The sequence below is a fragment of the Bombyx mori genome, chromosome 15 (genome assembly GCF_030269925.1).
Source record: "Bombyx mori chromosome 15, ASM3026992v2".
NCBI classification, from domain to species: domain Eukaryota; kingdom Metazoa; phylum Arthropoda; class Insecta; order Lepidoptera; family Bombycidae; genus Bombyx; species Bombyx mori.
Window position 1 is genome coordinate 1,896,185 of NC_085121.1, and position 22,063 is coordinate 1,918,247.

The 22,063-nt window shown below is 34.5% G+C and overlaps 1 protein-coding gene across 4 annotated transcripts; it reads right to left on the reverse strand.

Moving 5' to 3' along the window:
- Positions 1-1,739: 1,739 nt before the first annotated feature.
- Positions 1,740-22,063, reverse strand: LOC692983 (uridine-cytidine kinase 2). 4 transcript variants are annotated; one of them, NM_001046820.1, is given in 8 exon segments: positions 5,102-5,308; positions 6,246-6,376; positions 15,323-15,371; positions 17,405-17,502; positions 18,055-18,067; positions 18,069-18,075; positions 19,145-19,404; positions 21,420-21,606. In NM_001046820.1, coding segments are annotated over 7 exon segments (654 nt in total). In that variant the 5' UTR covers positions 21,516-21,606; the 3' UTR covers positions 5,102-5,308.

Here is a 22,063-nt window from a genome sequence, read left to right on the forward strand (position 1 = left end):
ATTTGTTCCTAGTTTTTGGAATTTTAAAAACATTGGTTATATTGTAATATATTTGGATATAACGCGTTATACAAGCGCATTACGTGTGGAATACTGCTACAACGCGTTTCCTATATCGCTGAACCAATGCTGCTTTTCATTGCATGCTAATTTATTACAAAATAATGAAGAACTGAGATTTTATTTAATGGTGTCTAATTATCATAAGTACCCTCAGTCAAGAAAAATTCGCAGAACGCAGGCATACTGTCGTCGACGAAAATGTATAAGTGGAAGGATTTTCGACCTTAATCAGATTGTGAATAAGTAATATTTTAAGTTGTATATTGTTATCAAAAACTTGATCGCACTAAAAGCGCTTCACAACAATGTTTGAGATTGTACGCACAGTCGCGGGCTTAAAAGAATCTTTCCCCTTTTTAACACGCTTTGAGCTAATTATATTCATTTATGTAACAGAATTTCAACTTCATTTTCACCGATTTAAGGACGTCGCTTGATTCAAAAATTAACACACGTGTTCGGGACCGATGATGATACAATTTCATTACGAGACCTAATCTTGACCAGGATAAAAAACATATTCTTTATTTTGCCTTGATGCGTGTGATTAAGTAAATCATACAAGATGTATTGGAAACATTCTCGAAAATGAAGACAGGCAGTAGGCTCGTAACTGTTAACACGATAGCACTGGATACGTATTATAATTTTTTTTTTGATTTTAGTAATGTTTGACATTGCACGAAATGCAATTATAAAACATGACGTGCGGGTCAACAACCTCGAGAGTACGCGCTCTCAGCCCGCCAGCTACCATACACTATACATTGCGGGCTCGTTATGATAAAGACGATCTAACTTTGGAGTTAAATAAGTTTCCTTTTGTCTGACCTCTGGCCAGATAACTTTGTATTGTGGTGTCATGAAATTAATTTCGTTAAGGTCTTATTTTACGTCTTTATTTATTGAACATAGAATTATTATCAACAGAAAAAAGTTTAAAGTCATTTACACAAAATGATTTCTTAGGATAATAAGCTTGCAATGGGTCAAATTATGTGAGTCACAGTGGCGCCTCCTAGTCTTAATTCTACCACTAGCCTCTAAGAGATTTTGTACAGAATCTTATCGAAAAACAAATAAACAAATAATTTGTTGCAATGTATTATTTTTAATGTAATAAATATGGAACAAATATTTTGTTTTATTTTATGGAGAGCGGAGCTTTTAGTCCTGCAATTTACGAGTTAATTTTTAGATATTTTATAACGTGTCCGATACATAATGCAGCGTTTGCGATGAAAGGGAACTGCTACCCCTCTTGTGCCATGGGGTGGTCGAAGGAAGAATCGAAGTCTGACTTTATTGGTTTGCTTTATTGTCCTCGAAGATAAACGACTACGCATTCCACCTGGCGGCGTCTACAGCAGCCTATAGACGTCGACAATGCCCACCGTAACTGGTACAGCAAATGTTCCTTACCTCTTAAAAATACTATTATATTTCTTCTTCAATCAGTCGTGTCAGTTTTGACAGAGTGGCCGTGATCGTCATGTAGTGTTGGAGGGGGCAGACTTGATGCGTCTCACGATGTCGCGCCATCTCTCCCTATTCGAGGCCATTCTACTGCACTCATTTGGGGGACCTCCCACTGCAGTTTTGATTTTGTCGATCCACCGCTCTATATATATGGTGTAGGCAACTATTTTTTAATTGTGGAATTAAAACAAAATAGAAAAACAAATAAAAATAGTTTTATTTAAAATAATCTTTATACAAAAACTTTTATGTCAAGCATTTCAATAAATAGCTAAACAACTACTTACATAATGACTTCTGACTGAAGTTCACCAAAAAAATTAATATGTTTAATTCCAAGTCAACTTATCACTTTGTTTATTTTGAGTTGAACACAATCCAAAAGAAATTTGTGATTTTAATGAACATTATCTCATATTCGATAGATGCTAAATTAAAGTCACGCGCTCTACATACATTAATCTTCAACAAAGCTCTCAGTTGATTAACGCTAACTGAAAGCTTTCAGATTTAATTTTAATTAGGCGTCCAAATCTTAAGGCTTATGCTACAAGTCGGACAAGAATGTTCATTTAAAAATACGTGTGCTGTGAGTTCGTCTGCATATGTACCAATAACGAAACAAAATTATAATTGACACTTCATATCTGACGCGTGAATTGTCAAAACCACATTGGTTATTAACATTAATCATGTCAACATCTACTGGCACCTATTTCTGCCATAGCGAGTAGATAACGGTAAGCATTACCCAAAATAAATAAAAAATTGTATATTAACTGTAGATCAATTAGTAAAAGTCATGAAGTCAAATGTGCAAAAGCATGATGGTATGGGATTTTTTTTTATTGCCCTTGTAGGCAGACGAGCATACGGGCCCATGGACTTCAGCAATGCCAGGGGCAGAGCCAAGCCGCTGCCTACCGCTTACCTGCCTTTCAATGGAAAAGTACAAAATGGAACATTTGACTCAATAATGCACTGAATCGAGAAAAAGTGATCTTAAAAATTAGTGTGAATTGACAATAGACTATAGCGATCAGTGAACATACTTGTCCTGACATTAGAACATAATATTCTATGAATTAGAAGGTGACTGAACTCAAGATTTCAAGAAATATATATAGCAACATTTAGTAAATTCATGATAGGTACAATAAAATCATGATGGGTCACATCTTAAAACGAAATTTTTCGACATAATCTTAAATAACAAAGGCACCTTCACAACAAAATGTTCACGTGGGAGCAATATAGGCCGCGTTTGATAAAGCCATCATCTCTCTTTTACATTCAAAACAAACATCTTAAAATAAAGAATCTAATGACATTACGTTTTGCAAATACATTTCTTTCTTTTTTTTTTTTTTTATTGCCTTTGTAGGCAGACGGGCATACGGCCCACCTGATGGTGAGTGGTTACCGTCGCCCATGGACTTCAGCAATGCCAGGGGCAGAGCCAAGCCGCTGCCTACCAAATACATAGCAGGGGCGTTCGACTAATCTACTATAATATTTATTTAAAGATGTCTAATCTTATTTTTTTTTTCATCTAAATACTTTCAAATCTAAAAACCCTTTAAAATCCATTCAAATCTATTGATGAAGTTATGCCCGAGCGGTTCGTTCTTTATTAACCAAGATAAAGATAAAATTAGATATTGGGTTTTTATGTTCATATCACAATCGTTAAAAGTATTGGTAGTTTTCCAATTACAGAGCATAATGCGCCTCAGTGACGCACAATGCCGAATTATGCTGAAGCTTAATTGGAACGTGAATTAGTGCGCTAAGTTAGCACAGTTTTAATTAACATTGATTATTTCTAAGAAACTACGACGAAACGAAAGCCTTACAATTTTTTTCAACATTAAATAATATTACTAAAGATAATATAAAAAAAAATTCGATCAATGCCAACTTAAAGAAAAAACACTTGTCAATTTTCTGTCACTGAGTCGGTATCAATTGCGAGTATCACGCGAGAGCAGTACTTTTGAGAGTGCTCGATTGTGCGAAGCGTTGCTGTAGTTGGAACATTCAACGTTGAGCATTATGCCGCATAATGCGCTCTTGTGCTGTAATTGGAAAACTACCAAAATTATCTGACTTCGTTTATCAGTTGTCCGCAGTTACTATATTGTCGCCTTTTAAATTATTACAAATTAAGAAAACATGTCAATGTTAGCGGCAGTTTTGTTTATAGTTCTTTGGTATTCGAAGGCATCAAATCCGTTAATGTCAAAATAATATTACACAATTATTTTTTAGTAGAGCCAAAAATAACCTTAAAAAGTGCGCCAGTTCACAACGCACCACGCTGTGCATAATCTATGGTCGTGAATATAGATAGTATAATACCCATAAATTAGTTAGTCGTGAACATATCCTCTACGGAGGCCCAGCGCGCGACATCTGCGCCGACTGTAGTTAATTTATTTACTTGCCAAATATATTTCTATTACTAGCCAGAAAATGTTTAATAATTTTTTTTACATTATATACATTACGTTATAACAATTTTTTTGCATTTGTCACTATGGCTGTTTTGAACAAACAATTTCCACTTTTCGTATTCTATAAATTAAACCTTGAATAGATTAAATAAATATAATTCTAACACGGTAACAACACGTTACAAATAAATAAAATCTACAAATAATAAAAAAATTTACATAATAAATATTATTTAACATTATCACGTGAAACTTAGTACCTATGTAGGTATATTTGCGCAAAGCTCTAATAAAGGTGATCTATTTTAACATAGACATTTTAATTTTTAACTCTACGTGCGACATTTTTTCAAATATCTTTTATCTATTTTTACGGCTTATAAACCAGATTAGTTAAAGTCAAGTTTAAAAATTTTTCTTCATAATTTTAATACAGTACATATAGATAGTAATTTAATTATAGATATTTATTGAATTTTACAATTATCCAAAAATAACAACAATTATAGGAACAACCAATTTAATAATACATCCAATAAAAAAATAAGTACACGCGCCTTGAGCGAATGTCTGAATACATTTGACTAGCGATAAATACTAGATTTTTGATTTTTTTCAATTTCGTAGATATGTTTCATTTAGCGACACTTCCGCGCTACTGTTTTATTTAGCCTGACCTAATTAATACCGGCCTTTTGATTAAACAATTCAATTTTACTGTCAAATTAAACTTTAGATTCAGATAGTTTAACATTTTTTTTATTACGGCAATAAAGTTCAAATATAGTTGTCAAGTTTGTAAGCCGCCAAAAGATTGGTCTACGCTAGCGAAAGAATTGCTCACTTTGAACACTATAATTCACTAAAGCCTAAAATGACACTAAAACTAAATCGGCATGAAATATACTATAGGCGGCTCATACTAATTTCCTAAGTATACGTTCTACAAATGAAAATATTTTTAGTATCTAGGTGGCTTTTATTGATCTCCCATCTAATAAATATCATTTAATCAAAAACCATTTTAATTTTTCGACAAAAATTACGTCATATCTTTGGTAACGATCAGTGGCTTTTAAAGATTTAATTTTTTTAATATTCTAATTAAATAAACACAATAGAGTAAGAGAAGATAGGTAAAATAAAATCTACGTATATTTCATAGTGTGTGTTAGATAAAATTGACTATAAATGTGTTTGAGGTACATTTAGAGTAGCTATTTAATTTCGCTGTTATCCAGCTATATAATTCTATGTATAATAATGTCATAAAAAACGCTTAATTTCTAAGAAATTGAGCGGAAGACAACCTGAAAATAAAATATAATTCACGTGTCAGATGTCAATAAGAAAATAGTTTGTTTTGCACGTCTGGCTATTACCGTGAAGATACACGTACTAATAACATTAAAGTGTTGACATCATAACATTAGTCTACGTGAGCATCATCTCAAGTTTTCCCGTGGGCTTAAAAGGCCACTAAAGTAAAAGTGTGGGGGCGTGTTCTCTTAGCATCAAACTAGTGGTAAACATATTGTAAGCTTGCATGGGTAGGCACTACCATACTGCGTATTTTTGCCGCGAAACTTTTTCGCTTTCCGGTTTGAAGGCCAAGACATCCGTGATACAATTCAAAATTCGATTCCATGTCTCAACGCCAACCAGGTTCCTTTCGACGTCTCCGGTAACTACATCACATCAGTGTGCTTAGTGCGAGTTCCTTAATGTTCTCGATGGCGTAAAAGTTAAGCCAATTTAGGATGCAGTTGGAACAGCGCCCCTAGCGGCAAACGTACGCAAGCGATCCCGTTCCATACAAAAATGAGTTAACTTTTACGCTATCGAGAACGTTAAAAAACTCGCACCAAGCACACGAAAGAGCTGAGAGCTCATTTATCCCGCTACACATAAAAAATAGCACGTACGGCATATTAGATGTTGCACTAAGCATTTTACTGGTTTTAATAGGACCTCTTGTGAGTCCGCACGGGTAGGTACCACCGCCCCGCCTATTTCTGCCGTGAAGCAGTAATGCGTTTCGGTTTGAAGGGTGGGGCAGCCGTTGTAACTATACTGAGACCTTAGAATTTATATCTCAAGGTGGGTGGCGCATTTACGTTGTAGATGTCTATGGGCTCCAGTAACCACTTAATATCAGGTGGGCTGTGAACTCCTCCACCCATCTAAGCAATAAAAAAAAATATTTTTTTTCGCGTCAAATATAATCTCTAATTAGTTGATATTTACCTAATGCGGGCGACCCCCTTTTGAGCTCCGCTGTGGACTATCAGAAATCGAGCTACCGCCCGTCAGAAGCACCTCGCTGGGATTCTTCTTCAGATAGTCTGAGATATGTTGTACTATCAAATCGATAGCCACTAGAACAAAAATACGGACAGTTTTAAATTTGGAATCTTTATACATTCGAATCAAGAGCTGGGATTCTTCTTCAGATAGTCTGAGATATGCTGTACTATCAAATCGATAGCCACTAGAACAATAATACGGACAGTTTTAAATTTAGAATCTTTATAAATTCGAATCGAGATAATCTAGAATTGAAGTATTAGTATTATTATTATTATTTAACGGATTTTGATGCGGTTTTTTTTAATAGATAAAGTGATTGAAGACGAAGTTTTATATGTACTTAGTCTGGCCATAAATACTGTTACAATTAAAAATAAACAAAATATTACATTTGAATTTGGAATTTGTCATTTTTATATGATTGCTCATTGAGTTTTCTCATTTTGGCGCCAATACATTGTACAATATTTTGCGATATTAAAATGGGGTGGGGTGATAAAGAGAACCAAATCGCTGTGATTGTATTACACAAAGTAGGTATGGAGCCAAATGCAATTTTTAAAACTCTCCATACGCTTGGTATTAGTAAAATGTTTGTGTACCGGGCTATTAATAGGTGCAATGAGACCTTTTTTTTTTAATTGCTTAAATGGGTGGATGAGCTCACAGCCCACCTGGTGTTAAGTGGTTACTGGAGCCCATAGACATCCACAACGTAAATGCGCCACCCATCTTGAGATATAAGTTCTAATGTCTCAAGTATAGTTACAACGGCTGCCCCACCCTTCAAAGCGAAACGCATTACTGCTTCACGGCAGAAATAGGCAGGGTGGTGGTACCCACCCGCGCCGACTCACAAGAGGTCTTACCACCAGTAATTACGCAAATTATAATTTTGCGGGTTGAATTTTTATTACACGATGTTATTCCTTCACCGTGGAAGTCAATCGTGAACATTTGTTGAGTACGTATTTCATTAGAAAAATTGGTACCTGCCCGAGATTCGAACACCGGTGCATCGCTCAACACGAATGCACCGGACGTCTTATCCGTTAGGCCACGACGACTTCAAAGACCTCCTCTGTTTGTGACAGAAAAAGATCTGGCCGTCCACGTAGTGTTCGTGCAAAAAGGTGGTCAAAGCAGTAAGGGAAAGAATTCGAAGAAATCCTGTCCGAAAGCAAAAGATTTTATCTCGGGAGATGAAGATGTGATGTAGAACCATGTCGCGTATTTTAAAAGATGACTTAGGACTTGCAGCCTATAAGAGACATACTGGTCATTTCTTAACTGATAATTCAAAAGAGAATAGGGTGGTAAAATCGAAACAACTACTGAAGCAAAGGGAGGTCATAAAAATTTTTTGTTTACGGATGAGAATTTTTTTATAATTGAGCAACATTTTAACAAACAAAATGACCGTATTTATGCTCAAAGCTCTAAGGAAGCTTCCCAATTAGTCGACAGAGTGCAACGTGGGCAATATCCGACTTCAGTGATGGTTTGGTGAGGTATTATTAGCTATGAAGGAGTGACTGAGCCATACTTTTGTGAAAAAGGTATCAAAACATCGGCACAAGTATATCAAGATACCATTATTGAGAAGGTAGTGAAGCCCCTTAACAACACCATGTTCAATAATCAAGAATGGTCCTTCCAGCAAGACTCGGCGCCAGGTCATAAAGCTCGGTCTACGCAGTCTTGGTTGGAAACGAACGTTTCGGACTTCATCAAAGCTGAAGACTGGCCGTCGTCTAGTCCCGATCCTAATCCGCTGGATTATGATTTATGGTCAGTTTTAGAGAGCCTACGGCTTGCTCTAAACGCCATGATAATTTGGAGTCCCTAAAACAATCCGTACGATAGGCAGTGAAAATTTTTCCCATGAAAAGAGTGCGTGCTTCTATTGATAGCTGGCCTCAACGTTTAAAGGACTGTATTGCAGCCAATGGAGACCACTTCGAATAAGCTTTTTATACTTTAAATTGTTTTATATTTATGTATTAAACTAACACACTGTAAAAGTTATAAATGTTATTTGCCATAGAATTTTTTTTGTTTTCCTTTGTAACAGTATTTATGGGCAGACTAAGTATAACAACATCCATTAAATAGTGGAGAAATTAATAATAAATTACAGTTTCCGAAGCGAAGCGAGGGCGGGTCGCTAGTCAGGACATAAAGTATTAAAACTCATTGATTTTCAAATATTTTATTCGCTGTAAAATACAAACACGCACATTTAAGTAGGTAATACAAAGTTTAATATGCAGGCATAGTATACCAGCCTGCCTTTTATGAAATATTAATTAAATCATAGTAAAATACATAAAAATTACGCTATGCCAGTTTACTACTACTAACAGTAGTAGTAGTAATAGTAGTATGCAATAGTTGAAATCCGAAACAAATATCGAATTTGATGCTTTTGGTACATAAGGTCGAGTAAGTACATCAAATATTTGTTAGATAAGTGTATGTTATAAAAAGTATGTCATAGAAATTAAACTATAAAATAATATAAATGCTTATAAAATGCGAAAATTAAATATTCAGAACAGAGGCTCAGGGATGGGTATATAAGATTTAAAAAAATCTCTTTTGTCATTTTTAGGACTTTTATTGATACATGTTTGTGCTTCTTTTAATTAATAGTTTATTGATGGCATTGTATTTTTTTTTTATATATACATATACTGTTTTCTTTTTACGATGACTTACGTAACTTATACGATTGGGGCTTAAGTGTATTTTGAACTTATCCGGCCGCGACGGGACAACACAAAGCCGCCGTCGCCTGAAAGATTTCTTGTCGGATCCTCCCGATCCACTAACGGTGCTTTTAGGTACCTCAAGCATCGGTCATCGTTCTCGTCGAACCCGTCGCTTGCGACGAAGGGCTCGACGAGTAAATTAACCCTCAGACACAGCCCACTGAGTTTCTCGCCGGATCTTCTCAGTGGGTCGCGTTTCCGATCCGGTGGTAGATTCTGCGAAGCACGGCTCTTGCTAGGGTTCGTGTTAGCAACGACGTCAGGTTTGAGCCCCGTGAGCTCACCAACTAGTTAAGGTTACGCTGATATAGCCTCTCAAGGCTCTCAGCTTAGGTAGGAAAAAAAAACTAAATTGACGTCATAACACGATGATAAATAAAACGCAATAATGAAATAGCTACTGAAATTGACACTATTAAAACAATTAGATACTGTTCGCACTGTAGGATTACCAAATTGTGCATTTCTCGAACGAAAGAAAAAATTACATCTCCAAAGAGTATCTCTACACATTAGACAAGTGACAAACTATGGAGGGTAGAGGTAAGGAGAACTGTCTCATATGGGAGAAGCTTGAAAAAGTGTCCCACTTTCAGCACTAAATAACAGTTCAAAAAGCCTCCAGAATGACGCTAGCATAGGCACAGGGTATGATATGAATTGAGCAGTTGTTAACGGATTGAAGTATGTCGAGTTAGGAAATTTAATATATTTAATGAGTAGAGTAGTTAGTGACAGTGTAATATACAAGATCTCACATGTTTACGTAGTCCAAACTAATTTCGTCAATATAACCTAAAATTATTGCTGTGGTAACACGTGGAGACATCGATTGCATTTTCTTTTCAGCTTTAAATAATATACTTTTTGTGATTTTATAGTGCTTACAGTTCGTTCTTTTTTATTTCTCTATTTTATTCTAATAGCTTTCAGTGCTTTTTTTTAAATTTACCCGTTTGCTACTGTAGCGCCACCCTTATTTAGCAGATTTTCACACACAGAGACGGTTCTCCTTACCTCTACCCTCCATGCATAAACTCACAGAATACAGATAAAATATTCTTTTTTTTTTAATACGTGGAGCATGAGACATGCATCCATAAAGAAAAAAACGTATTTTAATATAAAAAATATGCTTGTTTTTCCATTCGTGTATAAACTTCATTTAAATTTCACATTTCTATCAAGAATTTCATTGGATTGTTACGATAATTTTATTATACATGGTTACAATTAATTAACAGTAAAAAAGTTTTTTTTTTATTTCGTAATATATCGACCATGTTCTACAATAGATATACTGGGTGTTAGGAGATCGCTTCCGAGAACGAAGACAGACGATAGTACTAATGACACTTTTGATGATGGAGTTATTTAGACAAATGTTGTAAATAAATATTTGTGCGAATCTGCGCCCCGCCGTGCCCGTGTGTTCATTGACCCGAGCATCAGCTGGTTTTGTATTTGTGTTTCATTGCTGGTTTTTTTAGTAATATATTTTTTATGAAACTATCGTTTGATTTTGCTGTACTAACATTATGGACCGTAAATAATGCTAATAAAACGTTTTAAAAATATGACTTTTTTAAAAATCAGGATCCATTTTTTTTCGTCCCATCATCAAAGGTGTCCTTAGTACTATCGTCTGTCTTCGTTTCCGGAAGCGGTCTCCTAAAACCCAGTATATAAAGTACTCGGAGTAAATTGAGCGGTTGGACATTATCGCACTTCGAACCTTAGGGATTTGTTGTGTCATAAGTATGTATGTGGCTTTAAAACATATCGACGCTTGAAAGGCAAACGTGACTAAGCGACAATAACTGCTTTGTACATAAATGATAGGCAATAACCATATTCGAGGCGCAATAAAAATATATTTCTAGGTTTATTAAAATCATTTCAATCCTACAGCTACTAGCTAGATTCTACTACAGCTAGATTCGTTAAAATAAATTTTGTTTTCAGGTATTTCAACTTTAAATTAGTCTACTGTAAAGTTCACGCATTGTCTCTTAGTCACGTTTGCCTTTCAAGCGTCGATATAGAACGGATACAAAGTGAAAAATAAGGTATAAATCGGCCCACTAATGTAGCGGAAATTCCATGTACCATAATAGTGAGGATTCAAATGTTTTTGTTTGCGATGGTACATCTATATAAATAAAAACGAATGCGTTTGTGCATTATACGTCCATAAAATATTAGTCTGATTTATTTAGAAACTTGGTATACTTATTGGCACTTCAGGTTTCTGTCGCAGAACCATCAGCGTGAGACAGGTAGAGCGAATATATTACCATCTCTCTCTCTCTCTCTCTCTCTCGCACAAATGGACGTGACGTCATCACTATTATTTATTGTTCAATACATTTATTACGAGATGCTGTTTTAAAATGTTTTTTTTTATATATTTAGATTTTGTGTAAAATCTATTTTCGTAACGATTCAATTTCGCTCGTACATTACAGCTATCCGAGTCTATTTTCACTTCTTGAAAATTATTCAGTAAATATATATATTAATAAGTATGTATATGGATTTTCTTTAATACTTAAATTATTACTTGCTTTAAGAAGCATCAGCCTTATAATAAACATTGGAACTTACTATATCCTAAATGGATTATTTGAGGAATTATCACTTCGCATATACGAATTATTCAATTATTATTTTACATAACATTTCATGTTTTAATTTGGATGGTTACAAATGAGGACAACTAGAGTCGATCGATGGCCACTTCAACAATTGAATACAATCGCTGGTCCAATTTATAAATGAAATTGAAATAAATAAAAAATATACGATAAAACAAATCGATGCCTCCAATGAACACTACTCTAACTCAAAATTTTGAAATTTTCGTTTTTCACGCAAATCGCTTCACTATTTTAAAAGTATTACAAATCATTATTGATGGGGTTAGAAGCAAGAGTAAATCAGCTAGTTACACAAACAAAACCATAAATATATTTGCAATAATAAAGATTCTATCAACTTTTTTTCATTTAAACGCTCCTCCTGTAAACCTACGAATTTGGAGTTAGCGTAGTGTTCATTGAAACCATCGAAATATTTCCAATGAAATATGCGAATAAAGAATAATCGACCCTATCGTCAGCTATATCGGTACATTTTCGTATACACAAAGTGTACAGGATTTGTTTTACATATAATATAAAATGTTAATATAATAAGTACTTAAATGTAAGTTTTACATGCCTTCATTAAGAATAGGATATTTGACTGAATTAACGAATACATTATATAAAAATGCATACTCATTCCTTAGGTATTAGCTCAGTGTCTTTTCATAACATCTTTAAACATTCAGTTATTATAATGACAAAATAAAATTAAATTTAAAAGTAATATTCCACCAAAACGCATTTCATTTGTGTCACATTACTTTTATGAAGAAATTGTTCGCCGCGGTGCACTTATGGACAAACTTCAAGAGCAATCATGGGATGTTTATTAAACTGTGACGTCATAAGACACGAACCAAACCTAGGGAATGTGACCAAATTGATTATATTATATAACCTTTTATGGAGGTGCAGAATATACTTTTGTCAATAATTCGGTTCATCAAAAATAGTAGTTTTAATGCAATTACAAAGGGGAGAATCGATAGCGTCAAATATCCTATGGTCAAATGCTTTTGTGACGAACATATATTAAGCTTTAATATGCCTTAGGGTCGGTCCACACAACTGCGGTGCCACGAAAGTAGCCCTTAACAGTATTGATACTATTGCCGTGAGCATTGAAATACCAACCAAATATTAATATATATAAATTACGTGTCACGTTGTTTGTCCGCGATGGACACCTAAACTACTGAACCGACTTTAACTTTTTTTTTTAAATATGTGTTTTGTTCCAACTTAGGCCATAGGATGGTTTTTATTTCGATTAATGGTCGCAATATTTATTAATAAACAATAAAATGATTTCTTATGTTGATTATTGTTATTAATTGTAAGTTTCATAAGTCTAAAACAGATGGCGCCTTTAATCAATTTTTACAGACATTTGTAATACTGTCTGACATTAATATCATAGATGGCGCTGTGTTAAAAATACGAACGTTTCCCATAAGCTACAATTTAATGGCATAAACACCACGTGTTGCGGAGGCTAAAGTATAAGTGAAATTTATTTCGTAGTAAACGCAATACAGTGAAATCCAATTGTTCTTTGTTAATTTTTGGTATTAGCATATCCGACCTTATATGAACCTTAGCCACAGCAACGTGTGGCCTGGTCTGCTAGTAGTTTATAAAAAATACTCGATGACTCTTAATTCTGCCAAATTAGAATTTAAAGGACATTGTGCCTCTCTAATCGGCGCGCATGAAACTTAATGCAAGAAATAGGCTCAACCGCTAATAATTACGCAAATATCTGTGGCTTTTTATTAAGAGATTTCGTTCAAGTCTTATTTACTGGTGGTAGGATCTCTTGTGAGACCGCGCGGGTATGTACCACCGCCTTGTCTATTTCTGCCGTGAAGCAGTAATGTGTTTTGGTTTGAAGGGCGGGGAAGCCGTTGTAACTATACTTTGACCTTAGAACTTATATCTCAAGGTGGGTGGCGCACTTACGTTGTAGCTGTCTATGGGCTCCAGTAACCACTTAAGACCAGGCAGGCTGTGATTTCGTCCAGCCATTTATGCAATAAAAAAAAGTCAATGTCGATGTCAATTTCAATTCACGAACAATTCACAGTTATTGTCCGTGACAAAAAAAAATTGTGAAGTTTCCGAAAAATGTTTACGACAACAAAAAAAAAAACGGGGCTTTAAACCGTAAAATTAGTTTCAAAAATAAAACCTTTCCAATTACCTATTGTAATTATAAAACATATTCAGGCAGAATTATGACTTAGGAAATCATTCGTTTTATTTGTCGAGGACACGTCAATGAAGCTATAAGGTTTTGTGTGAAGCGACTTCCGAAGTCGGAGAGGTGACATGGGATTTTTTTTTCGTTGAACCTTCTATACTGTTCCAGAAAAATCTCGTAATTCAAAGCTCACGGCAAACGTACGTATGCTGTCACAAAAGCCAACGCGTCCAGACCGAACTATCGACTTAGAGTGTCCTCCGAGCTTCCAGACAGCCTCCTCCCGTTCGCCTCATCCACATCGTGGTGTCCGTTACAAGTCGCGCCATTAGTAGCTCTCGGCGGGTGCTTCTTGTAAATTATATCCCAAATGTGGTGAACGATTAGATCAATAGCCACTGCAACAACGGAAAACGCACCTTAACACGACGTAATAAGGTCCGGCAGCTACGTAAGAGCATAGCCGCTGCAAGGAGTTAGCTAATCGTCGTCTAATTACGTACGTAAAGCTGGTCGTTTTGTACTTTTTTTTTAATTTTTAATTCGTTTCGTTGCAGTGGCTATGATCTTTTTACACTTACCTTATTTATTCCGATAAACAATTAAAATTAACACGTAAATATGATAATCACTGAATTCGGAATGTTGTTTCGACGGCATTACGTAGTTGAGAACGTTATGCGTGGTTTAAAAAAATAGAATATAGAAAAAAGGCGCTATTTTGGGAGGGTTTTTTTTTATTTTGGGGACTTGAATCCTGATATCGTGACCCCATCACGTATTGGGGTTGTGGGGTGGACATGGGGTGTTCAGTCGCTCTTCAATTCAAACTTCGAAACCCCATCAGAATTCGAAAAGGGGGATACAGTTCTCGCTTTAACGAGAGCCATCGATACTCAGTATATGCGAGTGTATTTATACTCGAAGAAGAGAAAATGAAAAATAAAATAAAAAACTAACTTACTCTAAATTAACTATGATCTAGAAACGATTTAAAAACACCATTCTACATAATAAATAAATGAACATCAGTACCAAATAATCTGTTTGACGATCGAGCGATGTGATGTGGATACTATTTTTTTACTTTTCCATTTTTTATTTTATTTTTATGTTTGAAAGATTACTGGTAACTCGAAGGCCTTTCCACTTTCACCAGGATACTTGGCCGAGAAAAGGCTCAGCTAGGAGGGGTGGGTTTGCTAACAGCTGCCCGACCGCCTCCGAAGGAGACCTAACAACTCAAGAAAAATTGCTTCGCGAATGAATCTACTACCGGATCGGAATCGCGACCCGCTGAGAAGATACGGCGAGAAACTCAGTGGGCTGATGCATGGGTTAGGGTCCATTTTATAACTAACTATAGAAACAACGATATTAGTTACTTACCTAAATTATCTGCTCCTCGCGGGATAATGACGTCAGCGAATTTTTTTGTCTGCAATAATATTATTGGATTATTTTAGTTTTTTTAATATTAGAGTTTGCATATAGAGGTTTTATAAAAAGCACTAAGTTATCTCAGTTTTTTTTTTAAGCCAAACACAATTTTAATTTTTAACTCTTTGCGATACAGACTAATCTGTGAAAGAGTTTAGAATCTATTGTAACTTGGATTACTGGGCGGTTAGAACTCGAATCTAGGATGATTTCCATCAACTCAACAAAAGGTGTATGTGTTACGGTAAATGTACACTCTTGGGAAATGTACACTTTTCCCGGTAAATGTGCACATTTGCCAAAAAGTTTATTTATTTATTTAATCAACAATGTTTCAACAGCATTTAACTAGACACAGGGTACCGAGGATGTTTTCCCAAACATGAGCCAATTAAAGAAACACATTATGTTTCCAAAAAATGTTAACATAATTAATGAACACAGGTAGTCCGACTAAGGTAAAGGTAAGGCAGTTAAATAGGTAGATGAATTTTGTCGAATGATAACTTGCAGAATAAGTTTGAATCTGATTATGTTGTGTCGATGTGTGTAAGTGCGTGTGAGTGTAATAAAGTGGTTGGTTTACATGGACGCTCGAATTGATTATGAACGTTGATTGTTAATTGTAGAACACCCAAAATACTTTAAAGATTATTATTTTTCAATTTGTAAATATTTTAAAGATACAAACAATAACGTGTTGTAAAGATATTAATATCTGAATAAAACTTATTGTAGGTCTTAGGTAATCTAATAGACATATCATTAGCCCCGTAGTTAGTGCGCTCTAACGGTATATGAAAAAGATGCGTGTGACGAGTTCTTTTACCAGTTATAATAGGTATATGTGAACTGAATATTATGTATATGTACATTTCCCGGCAAATGTGTACTCTTGCCTTCACGTTTTGGTAAATGTATACTTATACTCTTACTTTCATGTTTTAAGAAAAGTTGGAATACAAATGACTTAATAATGTTGCTGCAGTAAAAAAATATTTATTTAAATAAACATAGTAGGTACAAAAGGCTTTAATAACGAAAATTATTTTTATTACAAAAATGTAACTGACAAACAAAACATACTTTTCTTTGCATACTATATAATATGTCGTAGGTTAGGTTAAGTTAGGTTGTAGTGGTGCGTATGCGGTAAATGTTAGTGGAATGGACATTACCCAAACGAAATTACCCAAAGCAAATATGCACATTTACCGGAAAATGTGTACATTTGCCGCAATATCTACTTTTACCGTAACACCGCTACTGAGTCGTACCGCAGATAAAATATAATCGTCACGTAAACAAAAAATACACCACTTGTACACTATTCTTAACCAAGGTAAAACATGAATACGTGTGATTTTGGAAGGCTCCAATTTCATGAACATCCGTTCCATGAAGATTGCTAACAAATATATCCCGAGCTGTAGATGGTTTAGTAAGTTTTATTTAGCTTCATCTGTATCTATTTAAATAGCTTTCATGAGCTTCAAAATATTAAATTGAAAAAAAAAAAGAAAATTTTTCATTTTTTGTTCATTTACCTATCAACTTGACTTGTGACTTTTTAGTCCAGAAAATACTTTTATTTGTGTTACATTGCGCGCTATACGAAGGACAATAAAATATAAGTTTGTAGTATTAACAATAACGTGTTAGGTATCACCGGCTCTGCCAGTGAAGACGAATCAAGAATATTTCCATTACAACTTAAGTAAACGCTTGCACTAAAAATAACACACAGATGTCCTATGAAAGTTTGAAAAAAACTGAGATATGACCTCTTGTGAGTCCGCACGGGTAGGTACCACCGCCCTGCCTATATCTGCCGTGAAGCAGTAATGCGTTTCGGTTTGAAGGTTGGGGCAGCCGTTGTAACTATACTGAGACCTTAGAATTTATATCTCAAGGCGGGTGGCGCATTTACGTTGTAGATGTCTATGGGCTCCAGTAATCACTTAACACCAGGAGGGCTGTGAGATCGTCCATCCATCTAAGCAATAAAAATAAAAGAAAGAAAAAACTCACCGGAAGACAGAACTCTTCAAATGCTGGCTTCACAAAGTTCATATACTGGTTGAGCACCTGCTCCAAGTCTCGGCCACGTTCCATTATATCCCTCGGAACTAGAAAATAAAAAGTTACATTAGATAAAAAGAAAAATCTTACGTGAAACAAAAGATACGCTTGTCTTAAACTGCTTATTTTAATGTAATTTTGACAAGAATATCAGTGGCATTGCTTGATATTAATAATATTATTATGTATACCCTATTTGAATGAATTTTGTTCAGAATTTCTAGGTTTTTTTTTTCTAAAATAAGCATAGGCCAGTTAATTTTTATAACTAAGCCAGTAAAAGTACAATTTTCTTTTGTTGTACTTTTTTTTAGTATACTGTCACATAAATTTAGTAAAAACTGTCTTTTTGACATGACAAACATAAATTTCAATGATATTTTATTTAATTTTTTCATAACACAGTAGAAATAGGCGGCGTAGAGGTACCTACCCGTGCGGGCTCACAAGACGCGCTATAACCAGTAAGCTTTTGGATAATTATTTGGATAGTCCAAGAAACAATCAGGTCTTTGTTACATTGTGTTCTTCGTTTAAAAGAATAAAAATAAATTGTTGTTTTAAATAATCCATAGATCAATACTAAATTGTGAACTAACCTCGTCTCGCAAGTCTGGTATCTGAATCAGTATCAACAAACAGTTTCATGTGAAAGAGATCCCTCACTTCGGGAAAGTAGAAGACCAGGATACCTTCGATCAGCACAACGTCAGCTGGGTACAGTGTGTTTGTGCGATTGCTGTTTGAAATTAATCATAATTAATTAAGCTTACAAAAAATTACAGCATTATTGAAGATTTTATAAATAGCATAAAAACAGGTTGTACATTTGAATTAAAACGTTTTTAACTGCTAAATCTAGAGTTTATTGTTTTCTTTTCAAATCTGGGATTCGATCTCACTGGAAAAAATTGTTCATAGTGTTTGAAAGATATCTGTTTGTCCTATACTTTGCCTGAAACATTCAACTAAAAAGGCGTATAATAGCATTTATAGCCATGTACTCATCTACATTCAAATATAGCAATAACTGTTGGCACGAACTGTATAACTAGAAAGAAACTAGATTCTCTCTCAGGCTTTGCTCATTTGTTCTTATTGGGAATTATTATGCAATACATATGTGAATTGTTTTTCTTAGAACATCAACCCACAATTACTGGAGAGTTTTTTGTCAGTTGTTAGGGGACATCAATGTGCAAATACCACAAAATTCAGTTTTTTGACTAATTAGGAAAATGTAATTTACATTTTTATTTTTATTTTTTTTCCCTCTAAACAACCTATAGCTAGTTATAGCTATAGCTGATTTGTTGTGATCTATGGTAAAAAAAAACTGTGGAAAACATCTGTCAAGGCTTTAATGAGCAAGAATTCCACATGACCACGACTGCTCTGCCAAGAGCAACTGATTATGATGATGATGGTAAAAAAATGAATTCTGATAATATACATGATCATTGTTAGTCCAATAAGTCATCAATCAAAATCAGATCAAAATTGAATAGGGAATCAATATTTGTCTTAGTTGGAAATGATATGCTGCTACATAATATGATGTTTATTGTTTGAATAATGTTAATATCATATTGAAAATGATAACCTCATTTACTCTTATTTTCAATAAGTCTGATTCTCAATATACTAAAGATGTGTAAACATTTGGCAGCAATGGACTACAACACAAACCTTATTGAATTTGAGATGTAATCATATTCAGGAATTTCAACTTTCTTTCCTGCCAATATGTCCTTTAATGTTGCTAGCAGTTTCTTGTCATCAAATGCATCAGGATGATCAAAGTTGAATTGTCCACGTTCAGCTCGGAGACGTTCTGGTGCTGTCAGACTTCTGTAGAAGGAATCTTGGCTGATGCAGACGACTCGCCTTTCAGTGTGCTCTTTGTGCTGCTGACCAAGCTTCTCCATGATGCGTTGGCATACAGTGGACTGAGTAAAATTAAAATAAAATTTATGATTTTGTATCTTTTCTCAATTAGATTTCTTTCGATTTTATTTAAGTAGTTCACAATACACTTGGTATTAATCTGTTGCTATAGCCCAGCGGTCGGGGAAGTTTTTTAATTATTACCCCAAAATATTTTTGTGTAAGTTGATATTACCCAATGGCGAAGAACAAAAAAAAACGAAATCGCTTCTTTTAGCATCTTTCATATTATAGCCCCCATGATAATTTGAAATCACAAGAAGTTTCATTCCCATATATACTTTTTACTCACAAAAGTTTCAGTTTTACCCCTCAAAATTTCATTTTACCCTATTTGGGGTAATTTACCCCGGTTCCTGGACCGTTTCTATAGCCTGTAGACTTTACAATATCATCCATTAGTCAGCTGGAGTCAAGAGGTTTCAATCTAAATTGTTTTATTGTACATACATAAATCTGTATTCCGGTACACCATACAAAATATTATAGTGAAAGAAGTCTGCAGAGTGTGGCTTACTTACATACTATATCTATATTTTAGAGCTTTGTATAAACTATTGGAAGAAGATAGTTTAAAGTTGAGTTAAATGTTGTGCCTATAAGTCATTGTAAATGACTCAATAGACTCAGATCGAAAATCATAAAATCAATTACAATTTACTAATGACCCTAAATTTACTATCAAACCAGATTATATTCTAGTGGAAACTTTATTGCATGGAATCGTGGCTGAGCTTCCAGAGTGTAGTGATAAGTAGTTAATGAAGCCCATAGATATCACAAATTAAATGCCTCCAATCGTTTCTAGATGAGGTCGGTTTCAATTGGTATAATGATTATTACATGCAACAAATCGTTATTATTAAAATCATCATTACCCCACAGCAAATTTTAGTAGGGTGGTGGTGCTAAGTTGTGAAGGCATTTTTATTTTATTGCTTAGACAGGTGGACAAGCAATAAAATAAAAATGGACAATGGTGGACAATGGCTACCCCACCCTTCAAACCGAAACGTATTAGTGCTTCACGGCAGAAATAGGAAGGGTAGTGGTACCTACCCGTACGGATTTACAAATTATAATTTTGCATGTTTGATTTTTATTACATGATGTTCTTCATTCACCGTGGAAGTCAATTGTGAACATTGGTTAAGAACATATTTGATTGGAAAAATTGGTAACTGTCTGCAGGATTCGAACACCGGTGCATCACTAGATGTGAATACACTGGACGTCTTATCTTTTAGACCACGACAATTTCAATGATGTCTTACTATTCACCCTAAAATTAATAAATATGCACATATTGAGTATGGTTACAAATATTAGTAACCTGTATGTACTGAGAATTTGGACACTTTTACAAACCTGTACTTATTACTTTAGATGTTAAAAATATTGTTATTTCACAGAATAATTAAAACTACAGCAATATTAACTCTCGTGGAGTTAATTAACTAATAGTAATATAATAATTTCTTTAGTTCAACTAGTTATAACCATTTTTTATGGTTTAATATAGTTTTTTTTTAAATATGTACAACTACAGTTGATTTTTCCTACCTGTGCTGATAGCCTTGAGAGGCTATTTCAGCAAGTAGGTGAGCTCTTTAGCATTTTATTTTCTAATATTCACAATAATTGTTTTGAATTCGGAGAATCCAATCATTTGTAAACATTAATTACTAGGAAACTCATTAGCTGCCATTGTTAGACAAAAATGGTAATCATTTTTTTTATAATCAAATAAAATCAATATTAAAGTATGAAAGGTTAAGACAGAGTAGATTCGTATTCGTAATTGCCTGTGCTGTTCTGTATAAAACGTAATTACGACGTATTTTTAACATTAAGCAATGAGGTGTACAGGTTATAAATTTGTTTTTGCTTTACAAAGAACCTTGCGATATCGGATACGATATAAACTGTTGAAGATGGAATTATTAGTGGGTAAATGGTTACGTAATATTCAAATTTCTGCAAAATATAATCGATAATCGAGAAACTGATCCCTTACCTTGCCACTGGCTGTGCCGCCAGCTACACCGATCAAGAACGGTGTTTTACTTTCGAAACCATTTGTCGATAAATAGTCCGCTGGTTTTTCTGCCATTTTGTACGTGTAAAATGACCTAACAGATTTTCTTAAGACTACAAGCACACACAAAGCTCTCGTCCGGCTATTTCGCAGCACAGCTGAAATTGACATTTGTGTTTTCTTGTCATAGATAGTTAGATAGATTTTTTTATAGAGATTTTTTAACCTGATATCTAAGACCTTTAAGTCATGTCTTATTTTAATTTATGTTCTTATTTTTATGAAAAATGATAATATTGAGTGAAATGAAATGAAACGAAGACAATTAATTTGTGACATTTATCAACTGGGATGAAATTAAATGAGATGCGATGAGATGATATGGAATGAAAAATAATCTCAGTAAAATGGTGGTCATTTACTGAGATTTTTTCAGTGGACTTTTTGGGAGTATCCCGAGAAGTTACATCCAGCGGCTTTGTTTCATTTTCCCACATTTGTGCACTTTCACAGATATAAAACAGTTAATAAACCACCGTTATTACACATTTAAACCCGAAGAAACACTAAACTAACATAATAAAACAAATCACACAACTTCACTCCTCGCGTTCCCGCCAAAA